The following is a 13,611-nucleotide window of genomic DNA, read 5'->3' on the forward strand; positions in this document are numbered from 1 at the left end:
CGCGTCCTCGCTGGTTGTTTGACTGCCCCCCGTTCCCGCACCGCAGCCCCACACCCGGCTCGGGGGTGCGGGGGACACGCGGGCCTTCACCTTGGCGGCGGCTGCGCGGGCCGCCCGTGTCGCGGACGGCCTGGTCCTCCGCACCTTCCGCCCGATCGTGTGCTCGCCGGGAGCCGCCGGCTGGTCCGCTTGGGTGGGTCGTCTCGGGTCGCTGTTTGCACGGCCCAGCCTGGGTGGAGCCCCGCAGGTTGCCCTGGGAACCAGCTCCGGGAACCCTCTGAGGTCCCGCCAGTGTTTGCAGCTCTGAATTAGTGACTGTGGCTGTCTCGGGCCCCCGAGAGGCTCGTATGGTCAGCCTCAGCGAGTTATTAGACAACTTGGGTTCGTCTGCCGGCCGTAGATACAAGGATCAAACTCTTTTGTTTCAAACGCGAGGCGCCTGTGTCCCCAGCAGTTAACGTTACCAGGGTAGACGTCGCTCTTTTTAAAGAGGTGGAGCTGGGACTAAAGCTCAGGACTTGACAGTTTGCTGCGCGGTGGTCTGTCGTCATGACCGTAGGTGCAAGACTTGGGGCAGAGAACATGACTACATCAGGGTAGGTTTTTGTCGCTGCCTTTCGTTTGCCCGCCGTGGCGGGAGCAGGACGTGTTTGCTTTGTGTCTCCCTGTTCTCAGGAAGTGGTAGCCATAGTATTTAGAGATTGAGACTGTGATACAATTAGTGGGACTGTAGTATCCCCCAAATATCAGTGTACTGTATTATTATCTGTTTTCCTTGTCTAATTCCTAGTTGCCTGTCTAGGTTCCTAGTTTCTTGTCTAAATTCCTAGTTGCTTTCTCAGGAACATACTCATACGTCGTTCTGGTGAATATGGACTGTACATCCATAGTAGATTGGAGTTAAGAAGCAGTAGTTACACTAAAAGGGTTGGTATAGTGTAGGTTCTTCAAGTACTGAGTTTTAATTTACGGAGATTTAATTACGACGTTAAAATGATCACAAACACTGAAAATTAGCCGTGCTTTCTGGAAAGTGAATATATTTTTATCAGGTTAAGTACGAAAGTTTTTTTTTGTTTGTTTTTTCAATAATAATAAATGTATATTATATAATAATAATAATATTGTAATTGTGGGAAGCTGGGATTGTGGAAAGTCTATTGGTACTGCTAAAGAAGAGAAATCGTGTGTTACCTCTGTGACAGTAGATCATTAATAATCAGTGCTTGATATATTTACTCAAAATTATGTTTTAATTAACCTTAAGTAGTTTTTTGGTTTGAATTTGTATTTATATAATGGGAACATTTTCCTTTTTCCTAGCGAGGGCATTTCAGTCGAATATCTCATGGCCTGCAGGGAATTTCTGCCATACCTCTGAGAACTTATGCAGATCAATCAAGTAAGTATGTAGCACAGTGGTTTTTAATTAAATTAGCTGACAGTTCCTTTGTGTGTTGATGCATAAATGAGTAAATATTAGAATGACTAGTAAGTGTTCTGTGTTAAGTCATTTGCTTATATTTATTCCCTTAAATGTTTATTGAGCCCTAGTGTGTTGCAGGTAATGAACAAGGCAGAGCCCTGCTTTTGTGAAACGTATAGGCTGGTGATAAAACCTCCCCAGCACTATATAAACAACAGGTAAATATTTCAGAAAGTAATTTAATATGAAAGCAGGTAGTGGGGTGGGACAGAGACTGTTTAAGAGTAGGGTGCCAGTGGAAGCCTTTCTGAGGAGGTGATGTCTTAGTACATGTCTGAATGAGGTGAGACAGTAAAGTTATTTCAGCTGTGAGAAAGGGGTGAGATGAGAATTAGTTTGTGAGATTTCAGGAATAGCAGAAGGCTGGTGTGGCTGGTGCAGAGACCCAAGCAGTGGTGGGGAGTTGAGTAGGCATCACATCATGGGATGCTTTGTTAACCAGGCTGGATGGTGTAGATTTTACTGCGTGTGTGATGGGGAACCTCTAAAGGGTTTTGATAAAAGGAGCAATGATATATGTTTATAGTTTTAAAGTTTAATTTTGCCCATTGGGTAAGATTGTGTTGGTTGTTTTAACAGTGTTTAGAGTGGTGAGGTGACTTAAGATCCTGATGGAAAGTCTTGATGGTTTCTTCAAAAGCACCTTTCAGGTATCAGGATGGACCTGAAAGGATTATTGAATTTTTTGCTTATTTTTGAAATTTCTGTGAAGCATATGCATTTTATTCTTTAAGCATTTAAAACAGGAAGTAAGTTTGATGATACTGAGGTATCTAAACATATATGTGCCGCTCCATTCCTTTCCTCATTTTATAGATGAAGGAACTGAGGCTTAGATTTCTGGAAGAATCCTTTTGGCTCTAGTCCTACACTAAATCCCTTCTCCTCATTTCCCTTCCTTAGATGAGTACTGGTTGACCAACTTAAAGAAATCAAAGATTCTGATACAGTCCCTGTTAAAATATCTGAGAGGTGTTTGAATATTCTTATGAACCAAGTTGGTCAAGATTTGCAAAGTTTTGTCTGTTACTGTAAATATGACTTTCCATTTTATAACAGGAGCAAATTTCTTGCACTTAATCACACACATATTCACTTATTTACTTATTCCTGTGTATATTCATTATTTCATCAGCTATTAAATACCTACCATGTCCTATCTGTAGGGTTAGCTGCTGGGATACAGTACTGAGACAAACTGACAATACTGAACTTTCCTAGCGTTTATAGTCCACTTGGAAAAGACAAACACCTAGCAGATATTTATAACAGTGACAAGGCGTTCACAAGCTAAGCATAGGGAGCTATGAAATCTGTATGTGGATTGTGAATGGTTGTAGAATTCCTTCATAAGGGTCTATATCAGTGTCTGAAAAGGGTTGGGAAGGGAGCAGGTAGAACTATTTCAGGTGGAAGGAATAATGTGAGAATGTTTTAAGGGGCTGAAGAAGTGCTAGAATGCTGAAATGTGTTGAAGAGTGAGAGTTGATTTCTTAGGATCATGAAAGGGTTTAACTTCTGAAGTAAGAGCAGTTGGAAGTTACTGAAGTATTTTAAGCAGAGATGTGGTGTAATCAGATTTGTTTTTAAAAATCACTCTTTGTTACAGAATAGACCTTTATAATTTTTTTCTCTCTTATTAAGGTGTAAGAACTATGGGAATATATCTCTATATTAAGAGCTCAGGGTCATGTTCATGTGAAATGCATGCTGTTCGTGTTTAGTTCTGGGTAAATGGAGTAGAGTGTACATAGGTAGCCCAGCATAATTCTGTTCATGTAAGCTCTTCGTTACTGAAGTTAAACTCTGTGGTACTGGTAGGTAAGCAGAATGTGGTGGGAGATAACGATTAGGAAATGCTTACTGAAAAGGTATGGATGTTGTACTCAGATTTTTTCCAGTAAGAGATAGGGGAATCAGTGAAGAGGAAGAGAATAAGATCTGAGTTGGGCTTTAGCAGGGTAGGCCACAGGTTGCAGTGTAGCAGTGCAGTAGGGTATTACGGAGGATAGGATAGGAGCGAGGATATGAGCAAGTGTGGAGGCTGCAATACTAAAGTTGGGAGTTGGCTCTGAGAAAGGAAGTAACCTTTATTGAGCATTAAACGTGCATGTGGCATCATCTTAGAATCCATACTTTCTGTCTGGTTTTCACAACCCTAGGCAAAGGGTATCATCTTTACTATTTTCTATGTCTTACATCAAAAACCAGAGATTAAATAATTTGGCCAAGAATTTAGGGCTGATAGAGGTCCAGTTTGAACCCAGATTTGTTCTGCTTCAAAGCCTGCATTATATTTCCTTTTACTTACGGACTAACGTTGTAGGGTGTTGATTAGAAAGTGAAGTATTACAATTCAGGTATTACAATTGAGAGGATGAGCAATTTTGAGTAAGAGCACATAGACTGTGACTTATGGGAGAGGGTACTGGCAATTTATAAACAGCCTGTTCTAGTCCCCAGCATACACTTTGCTGTGTTATGACCCTGTGATACAGTTTTTTTGTAGTTTATTTTGCAGCTGAGGGAGCCGCAATGAAGCAGGTTAAATTACTCACCTAAGGTCGTATAGCTAGTAATGGTGAAGCTTGGTTGTTGCCCTGTGGAATTTCGGTTTGTACTGGCTGAAATTGAGGAATAGAATAGTACTAAAGTTAAGACCGCTAGAGGTTAAGTCAGAAAGCTTCGTTTTGTCTCCACCAGTCACTTGCTATATCCTGGGCTAGGTATTTGTCCTTTGTAAACCTGTTTTTTCTTTGAAATGTTAGTATGACATGCTTACCTTCCTCATATCACAGAAAGATTAAGTCACTTGGCCAAGATCATAATAAGTAACAGAGCTGACATTTGGAGTCTAGTATGTCAGAGTCCAAAACTCTTTCCTCATCTGTTGCTATTAAATCTCCAGAATTTAGCAAGGTCACAGGTGCAAAGTTAACATTATAGAGCTTAGTTGTATTTCCATATGCCATATATAAATATAAAATAATGGAACATGAAATTGAAAATCTGTGCCATTTTTATAGCATCAAAGAACATTAAGGACACGTAGGAACAAGATAATACTGTGTAGAAAATGTTGGTTAAGTGTATACCTTGGATAAGTAAATGTCAGGGTTTTTTTTCCAAGAGCATTTTTTTGATAAATGTTTTTAGATGCTGTTAATGAATTTTATTTTTTATTTGTACGTGTTTGCAGTACATAATGGTTATATTTATTACGGGGAGTTGGTCCACCATGTATATAATACATCTAAATCCTTTCCCCCTCCAACCCTCCCTACTCCTTCCAACTCTTGGTCCCTTTCCCATTTGCAAAAGCTCTGTTTTCATTATTTTTTTCACCTTCAGTTCTTTTTTCCTCCTTTCTTCTCTTTCCTCCCTTCAGCTCTTATTCCTCCATCCATTTGAAAAAGATCTTCCCAATGCTAATTATCTATCTTCTATTTTGCTATGTATAGCGAGTGAGGGGTGGAAGGGAAAGGAGAGAGAGACAGATTGATTCTCATGTGACAGTGGCAAGTAGAAACACTGAAATGACACCCAGGATTTGAAGGCAGATTTATTTACATCGACAGGCACTAACTGGGATCATTCCCAAAATATCAGGCCCTGATCTCTGGTGGTCTAGGGCTTATATGAGATAAGAAAGCAGAAAGTACAGAGGCAGAAGGGCTTGTCAGTTGGGATTGGTTCTTACAACGTGCATCACAGTGACCAGCCATTTCTAGGAGACAGAAGCAACCGAAACTGGAACAGGAACTATTTCCTGGGCAACTAAGAAACTGAAGTATACTGGCTAGGAGGCATTTTCTATTACAATATAAGAGAAACCATGAGATATTTAAGTGTGTATGTTATATTGTGGTCTCAGCTTGTATCCATTTACCTATGAAGGCCTCAAGGTTATCTTTCTGATAGAGTAGTACTCCATTGTGTATAAATACACTTTTTTGGTCCATTCATCTGTTGATGGACATGTATAGGCTGTTTCCTAGATTTAGGTATTATAAATTGTCTTGCTGTAAACATGGGTATGCATGTATCCCTGTAATATGATGATTAACTCTTGGGAGGATACCTAGAAGGGGAATACCTAGGTCAAATGTAATTTTTAAGTTTAGTTTTTGAGGACTGTCCATACAGATTTCCATAGTAGTTTACATTCTCACCAGCAATGCAGAAGAGTCCTTTTTCCCTACATTCTTGGCAGCATTTGTTGTTACTTGATTTCTTAATGATGGCCATTCTTTCTGGAGTAAGGTAGTATCTCAGTGTTTTTTTAATTTGCATTTCTGTAATGGCCAGCAGTTTTGAACATGTTTTCATGTGTTTATTGGCCATTGGTACTTCTTTTAAGAAGTGTCTGTTCATTTCAGTTGCTCATTTTTTGATTGAGTTTTTGGTAAATGTTAAGCAGTTTATAATTTTGTATCTATTTGCTTTTGTTATAGTTGATGCTGATGTAACAGTGATAGGTTCTGGTCCTGGAGGATATGTTGCTGCCATTAAAGCTGCCCAGTTAGGCTTTAAGGTAAGGGTTAAGGTTTTCAAACTAGATGTATGTACATTATGTACATTATTTGTGACAAATAGATTCACAAAATACTTTGCAGATAAAAATATGATAATTTCTTAAATCTATAAATTATTTTGTAAGCCTAAGACTAATGGAGAGTTTTTGGTTTTAGTATTCTCATAGAATGGAAAGTAAAGACCATTTTTCACTTCTCAAAACTTTTGATTTGGGTTTCTGATTACACTTTGGAAGATAAGTGATAGAAGTAAAACCACATATATGGTCATCTTTTAGAGTAATTCACTTTGGGGTTACCCCAAGTTTCTTATTCAGATGAGACATTTTAGAGTTATATTTTAGTCTCTGAAAAACACAGCCTGAATTAGGACAGATATATTTGGAATTTTAGGTAACTGAAACAGTGCAGATTATATGTGTATAAATAATATCTTCTTTGGTTGTAGACAGTCTGCATTGAGAAAAACGAAACTCTTGGCGGAACATGCTTGAACGTTGGTTGCATTCCTTCTAAGGTGAGCATACGTTTTTAAACAGTGTGGACATTTTTTTCCCCACTTGCTGCTGACTACACAGATGTGTTGAGACTGTATTACTAGACTAATACAGTTAGTAAAAGCTAAGCGTAAGTGTAATTAAAAACCACAATTTTTCATTGTAAAATATGAGAGTGCCATCACTAGCTGATACATGTTTGTGAAATAGTTTCCTTGTCTCAGAACATCCAGCCTTTTCATTCAGATGATGTTCCATTTTTTTTCTGTTTAGCTTTCCTTTGCCATTGAAATAGTAAATAGTAAATTCTACATGTAGGTTCTTATGTATATAAACATGACTGCCCCCCTTTTTTTTTTAACCTGCCACCCTGTACTGCATTCTTATGCTTTTTAAAGAAAGTAAAGCTGTTTTGGTTTTGGTTTTGGTTGTTTTGGAGAAAAGGTCTCACTATGCAGTTCAGGCTGGCCTTAAACTCACTATGTAGCCCAGGCTGGCCTCGAACTTGTGATCCTCTTGCCTGAGCCTCCTGAGTGCTGGGATTACAGGCGTGTGCCACCATGCCTGGCCTTGTTTTTATTTATTTTTTCTTTCTTTTTTGAGACAGCATCTTGCTGTGTGGTCCAGGTTGGCCTTTTTTGTTTTGTTTTTTGTTTTTGTCTTTTGTCTTTTTGAGACAGATTCTCACTATACATTTCAGGTGGCCTGGAACTTGCATTGATCCCTCTGCCTTAGCATGCCAGGAGCTGGGATTATAGGCATGTGCCACCACATCCAGCTTGTTTTTCATTCTTGTTGGTTGAATGTTTTTTATGTTGTTATTGTCTTATTTAATTATAGAAGAAAGAAATGAATTAGTATAGTCTTACGTACTGTTCACTGTAGAGAAATTCGTCTGTGTGTTTTTGATTATAAAGAGTCTGTTTATGAGTGATAATTTTTTCTTGTTTCCTTTAGGCTTTATTGAATAACTCTCATTATTATCATATGGCCCATGGAAAAGACTTTGCGTCTAGGGGAATTGAAAGTAAGCATACTTTTTATATTTAGCAGTATTAGCGGGCATGCTTGACTCTTTCTAAATACTTGTGTTTATTATGTTTGAATAGCTTTTTAGTGAAAGGTAAGAAAGAATCTTGAAAATATGTAGATATTTATTTAAGAGTGTTTAGATCTGATTCTACCATGATACTTCTGTTCCTTTGCCCTGGAATCTTCTGTTTTCGCTGTGGCTGAAGAGTCAAGTTTTCGTTTCCCTGACACCTAGGAATCCCCTGGAGACCGGATTTCCGAGTGCTGTGAGCAGATAAGGAAGGAGGGCAGGCCCGCAGGCAGGCATGCCTGCCGAAGTTGTTGGTAATAGAAAGAAAAGCGAAAGTGAAGGGTGAAGTAGGGTGGAGAAGAGGGAAGACCTTTCATAACATTTGACTTTGCTGTATCTTGCCTTTTTCCAAACATTTTTGGACTGATTTCATTCTCTCCGGTTATTCTATTTACAAGCTATTTCCCGGACAGTCTGCTTTAGGAAAGACCTAAATATATTATGGGACATTACTCCCTTCCTTGTCTCTGTATAGCCCTGGGTTTCTGAAAGAAGGGACAGTGTGTAGGTACCCTGCAGGGTGTGGAGGGGGTGTGTGTACGCTAAAGCCAATACATTAAACTACCCGCGAAACAGAACAGTGCTAGAAAAGAAGAGACAACAGAGCTCTCTGTTCCAGCTTTGTGACACGGGTAAGTCAGAAATCCCTCAGGGCCTGTTTCCTCATCTCTAGGGTGTGAGTTGATTAGATTGGCTGATTTCCTTTTTTTCCTTCCCCCACCTCCTGTGTTGGGGATGGAACACAGGCCTGTATAGACTAACCGAGTACTTCACCAGAGCTGATTTCTAAGATAGCCAGCCTTACGTCTAAAGCTCTATTGAGCTGAGCATTTTTATGTCATATTGTTGCTTCAGAGTACTCTTCTGATTTAAATGAATAAATATCTAGTTAATGAAAGCAAACTCTTGTATTAAACTTCTTAATACAAGAATTGTTCTTGTATTAAGTAACAGTTCTTATTTGAACTGTTCAGATGTATACTTTATTAGTTTTTGCTTGCTGAAGTTTAGCAGTTCCCTTTATTTAAAATTTCAGGTGCCAGGTGTGGTGGTGCACACTTATAATCCTAGCAGTTGGGAGACTGAGGATTGCCTTGAGTTCAAGGCCACCCTGGGCTCCATCGTGGGTTCAAGGCCAGCCTGAACTGCATAGTGAGACCCTGTCTCAAAACACAAAATAAAACAAAACAAAATAAAATTTCAAATGTTGAGTTAGTTTGCCATTTTTACTTAAACATCTTCCAGACTAGTAACTGCCATCAGGTATTTGAAGAATGTGTCATAGTGGGATATAATATTTTATTTTGGACTGTGTTTTTACCCATATGCGTATTTTAGTGCTTGACAGGTTCTACTGTTGTGATATAATGTCAACCTTTTATGATTATTATGTCAATTATTCAATATAAAACTTTTAATACTACCTTTGATAACAATTCTATCAGCATTTAGTTGAAAATTTTCAGACCTTGCTTAGTAACAATATCACATGGTGTTTCAAGAATTTAGCTAAGGACTTAAAGATTTATTTAACAAATTACAGTGTCTGAAGTTCGCTTGAATTTAGAGAAGATGATGGAGCAGAAGACTAATGCAGTAAAAGCTCTAACAGGTGGAATTGCCCATCTATTCAAACAAAATAAGGTTGGTGTTCAGTGTTTAGGTTTCTGCTTTATTTTATATATCCATTAAACATTGCATTGTGCTAACACAGTGACGTTATTTGAACTTGACTGCTGGAGGAATACTGATTTAATTTAAAAACAGTGCTAACCTGAAATCGATTTCTTGGCATACATAAAAAGTGTTTTGCTGCTATGTGTGTGGCATTACTAAGCAATGGAGTATTTTGTGTTATATATCATTTACACAGTGTTTTTTTCCCATTATTTTAAAAAATCTTTTTAACCTTTGTGAATTTATAAACATTATTTTATAAAGGTAGTGCACGTCAATGGATATGGAAAGATAACTGGCAAGAATCAGGTCACAGCTACAAAAGCTGATGGCAGCACTCAGGTTATTGATACCAAGAACATTCTGATAGCTACAGGCTCAGAGGTCACGCCTTTTCCTGGAATCACGGTATTTATGCTTTGTGATTTACAACTGTCACAACCTTCCTTGAGAATTAAGTTTTATAAATTATTTTATGCTGTTTATGAATTTTGAATGAAAGGTTTCTTACTGGAACACTGTTTTGACAGTCATTCACCTTAGGAAAGTTACCTATCCTTATTTTGCAGTGATTCTAACCCAGCTATAAAACACGTTATGTTGAGATACACTTGAGTTGAGAATGAAGTTAAAATTAACCATTTTGTTTTAGAATACTAAGTAATAAATTATAAAGTTAGCATTTTTAATGGAATTTGGTGAAGATTGGTATATAGAAATCATAGGTACCTCAAAACAAGTAATTGACTTTATATTTTTAGTGAAATTAGTTTATAAAATACTAGAGTTTTCCAAATAATGTTGATTGTACCTTTTTCTTTTCTTATCAAAGATTGATGAAGATACAGTAGTGTCATCTACAGGCGCTTTATCTTTAAAAAAAGTTCCAGAAAAGATGGTTGTTATCGGTGCGGGTGTAATTGGTGTAGAATTGGTAAGTGGTGTCTTTCTGTCTTACGTCTCCATAGGGTTGGAAGGGACTTAAAGTCCTGTTTGATTCTTTGTTTAACATCTTAGACCAATCAGTACTAAATTTTACTTAAACACTGTTAATAATAGTGAGTACACTTTTTCTTCTAAGACACCCTAGTTTGGTAATCGTAAGTCATTAGGCCATTCTTTTATTTTACAGTCTCTGTTTCTTCCACTCAGTCATTTCCTTTAAACTGGTTGTCTTGGTTACTTTTCTCTTGTTGCTGAGACAAAATACCCAACACCTAAAATTAGGGAGGGAAAGGTTTATTTAGCTCATAGTTTGTGGAGGTTTTAGTCCATACTCCTCTAGCTCCAAGGCAGAGTGGCACACGGCACAGCGTAACCGTTCATGGCGGTAGAAAACAGCAAAAACAGCCAAAGCAAAAGTAGGAGTGGTGGCAAGCAGCCTCTTTCTGTCCCTTAACCTATCCACCCCAGGGCGGGTGTAGCACTCACACCCATAATCCCAGCGTTGGATCATAGATCAATCATAAACACTAAAAGCCCACTGCGTGACTGCATGAAGCTTTGGGGGGATATCCAGACACAAACCATAACATTGATCTAATTCTTTTTTAATTGGACCACTTTTGCCAGGTGTGGTAGCACATGCCTATAATCCCAGCACTCTGGGAGGCTGAGGGAGGAGGATCACCGTGAGCTCAAGGCCAGTCTGGGCTACACAGTGAGTTGTCAGATTGGACTGCATAGGGAGACCCTGTCTCAAAAATCAGCAAAGCAGAACAAAAATGGGACAGCATTTGAGATACTTAAAGACAATTTTCATTCTGAGCAAATTGCATTCCAGATAAAGTCCACACTACTTACTATGGTACACATGATACATCTCTTCCCTTGCTCTTAACTTGGAGTTTGCATTTCTCTGAACACCGTGCTTTTTCATCCTTTCTGCCTCCTGGCAGCTTTCCACATAACTTCCAGTGACGTCTTCCTTCATTTTAGGGCCATTGCACCTTGAGTCAAGATGGTGCACAAACAGTCACTCTGCTTCTGAAATTATAAATTTAGACGTTTCATTCTCTGACTTCAACCTACTTTCCCTGGAGTTACTCCTAACATACTTCTGTATTCTTAACTAGACTTTTTTTAGTCCAGAAATGTCCTGGTACTTGGCTCTTTCCTGTCTTGCCTACATTCCTGATTAGCTTAGATTGCACCGTCCATCACTTTAACCACTCTCTCTCAGGTGGCCTTGAGTCACTGGCCTCATTTCTCCGTCATATTTGCATGGCACAGCTTCAGTCCTGGTTAAGTCAACCTCTCTGCCTTTGTTACTGCTATTTCCAGGGTGTACCTGGAGAAAAAACAGACCCTACGGATTGATGCCTGCATAAATTATTCATCACAAACCTCGACAGAAATCGGCCTGGCTGCAGTCCACTGTTCCCTAGTTGGTGCACTGTCCTGGTCGCTGCATGGTGGTTTGGTTTCCTCCAGTGGCCCTGTCTTCCGGCACGGCTGTTTGTATCTCCTAAGTATTGTATAAAAGAGAAACCAGCAGAGCAGAGCCCCTTCAGCGTGATGCCTCAGATTTGAAAATGCTTTTACTGGTTTGCACAGCCACCCTTTCCCTACTGTTCCTCCTTCTCTAAGAATAATCCCTTCGCCTGTGTCTGGGAGCACATCGTCTTCTACTTTCTCAACGACTTCGTTTTGTGATTTTTAAAAAAGTTTTAACTCGTGCTTGTATTTTTTAGTCCTTAAACCTTTTCTGCTTCGGTTCCTTTTTTGTGTACAGGTGAAAGTGCTTGTGGATACGGTGTGCTGCACTCCTGTGCTTCGGTGCACTCACACTTGCAGGCATGACTTACGAGTGCGTGAACTGCCTTCTCCTAAACTGGTGTCCCGCAGTTATTAGCACCCCCACTTCTCTTCACAGCCAGGCTTCTCCACAGCGTTGTCCCTGTTCTGTCTCTTTGGTTCTTGCTCGTTCCTCAGTCCTTGGCTTCGTACGCAAAGAACTGCTTCTGAAAAGGACCGTGGGTTTATTGCTGAATCCAGTGGACTGTTTTCATCATTGCTTTGCCTGGCAGCAGTCAGCCTCGTGATGTCTTGCTTCTGGATTGCTTTCCCTAACTTCTCTGACTCCATGCTCTGCTGGTTTTATGTCTGTCCTTTGGGGTGGCTTGTACGCAAGTTCTTTCTCAGCCCTCCTCCCCTCTTTTTCCACAAGACCGAAGACTGAGTGGAGGAGGGCCTCTTGCGTGCTGTGCAAGGGCTGTACCACTGAGCTGGAACCCTAGCCTTCAACCTGCTCTGTAATTGTGAATTTACTCTGGATTTTGTTCCTAGGTTTTCTAGACCTTTTTTATTTTTCTACAGAATATCCTCACTGTCGCCTCAGTTACCGGAGGACTCACAATCTCTGTAGCCTGATCCTCTGTCCATGTCTCAGGATTTTCATGTCCAAATGGACCAGCATCTTCACTGTATTTCTTGCAGCCACTCTGTTCAGTGAATGTATAATTTCACTTTTCCCTTCCTGTTCTCCCTGCCCTTCCCCAAGCAGTACCCAGCGTGTGACCCTGTAACATTTCCCGTCTCAGTGAGTGGTGCTGCCTTCCGCATAGAGACCTAGGCAAGACGTTTCATGATTTCCCCTGCTACCCTCAGTCCCACACTCAGTCACTGGTGTCTAATGTGAGTGTAGTTACCTGTGGTTATCTGTGATGGTTATCTGTGGACTATATTCGCTCCCCTTCACACGTCTGATTAGATCCTAATTCAGGCCAGCATAATATCTTGCCCTAGGCCTTCTTGGTGGCTTTTATCTTTTTCTGGTCTATTCTCACATTGGCTAAAGCGTTCTTTCTGAAATAAAGTTGATCATATCCCTTCCCCTGTTTGAAATAATAGCTTACTGTGGCTGTTAGGGTAAACCCAGACTTAGTGTTGCTTACAGATCCCCATGATATAGCACCGGCTTCCATTTCCACCCTTATTTCTAGTCCTTGCCGCCCACCCTGTGTTCTCAGTGTATCTGACTATGAGTTGATGAGCAGCCTTGCTTTGCCTCTTATTGGTAGACGTTCCTTGTGTTTGGGACATCTCTTACCTGTCCTGGTCCTTGTACTCTTGTGAGCAGCACCCTGATTACCATAGGGGACTCAGGTACTCCAGCTGAGCGTTCCATTACATGCAGAACTTCTGCTTCTCACAGTATTTATCTCAGTTAATATTATTCTCTGTGATTTCATTGAATCATACTCCATGAGGGCAAGGATCATGGCTGTTTCATTCGCTGTGTGTCTTGAGCATCTGGCACGGCAGCTGCTATATAATAAGTACTTTTTAGCCTTCACTATTATTGGGCGATAA

At 39.9% G+C, this 13,611-nt stretch overlaps 1 protein-coding gene across 2 annotated transcripts in view; it reads left to right on the forward strand.

Moving 5' to 3' along the window:
- Dld (dihydrolipoamide dehydrogenase) overlaps positions 1-13,611 on the forward strand; it is a 25,581-nt gene that overhangs the window by 354 nt on the left and 11,616 nt on the right. The window contains exons 1-8 of one of the 2 annotated variants that reach the window (XM_013510668.1): positions 573-596; positions 1,324-1,402; positions 5,941-6,020; positions 6,470-6,538; positions 7,476-7,545; positions 9,164-9,264; positions 9,562-9,705; positions 10,130-10,231. In XM_013510668.1, coding sequence (XP_013366122.1) covers positions 7,506-7,545; positions 9,164-9,264; positions 9,562-9,705; positions 10,130-10,231 — 387 coding nt within the window. In that variant the 5' untranslated portion in view covers positions 573-596; positions 1,324-1,402; positions 5,941-6,020; positions 6,470-6,538; positions 7,476-7,505. Of the gene's footprint in view, positions 1-572; positions 597-1,323; positions 1,403-5,940; positions 6,021-6,469; positions 6,539-7,475; positions 7,546-9,163; positions 9,265-9,561; positions 9,706-10,129; positions 10,232-13,611 lie in introns of those variants that run through there. The other variant, XM_005377291.2, reaches the window with a different exon arrangement.

The sequence above is a fragment of the Chinchilla lanigera genome, unplaced genomic scaffold, assembly GCF_000276665.1.
Source record: "Chinchilla lanigera isolate Chin_1 unplaced genomic scaffold, ChiLan1.0 scaffold00009, whole genome shotgun sequence".
Taxonomy (NCBI): domain Eukaryota; kingdom Metazoa; phylum Chordata; class Mammalia; order Rodentia; family Chinchillidae; genus Chinchilla; species Chinchilla lanigera.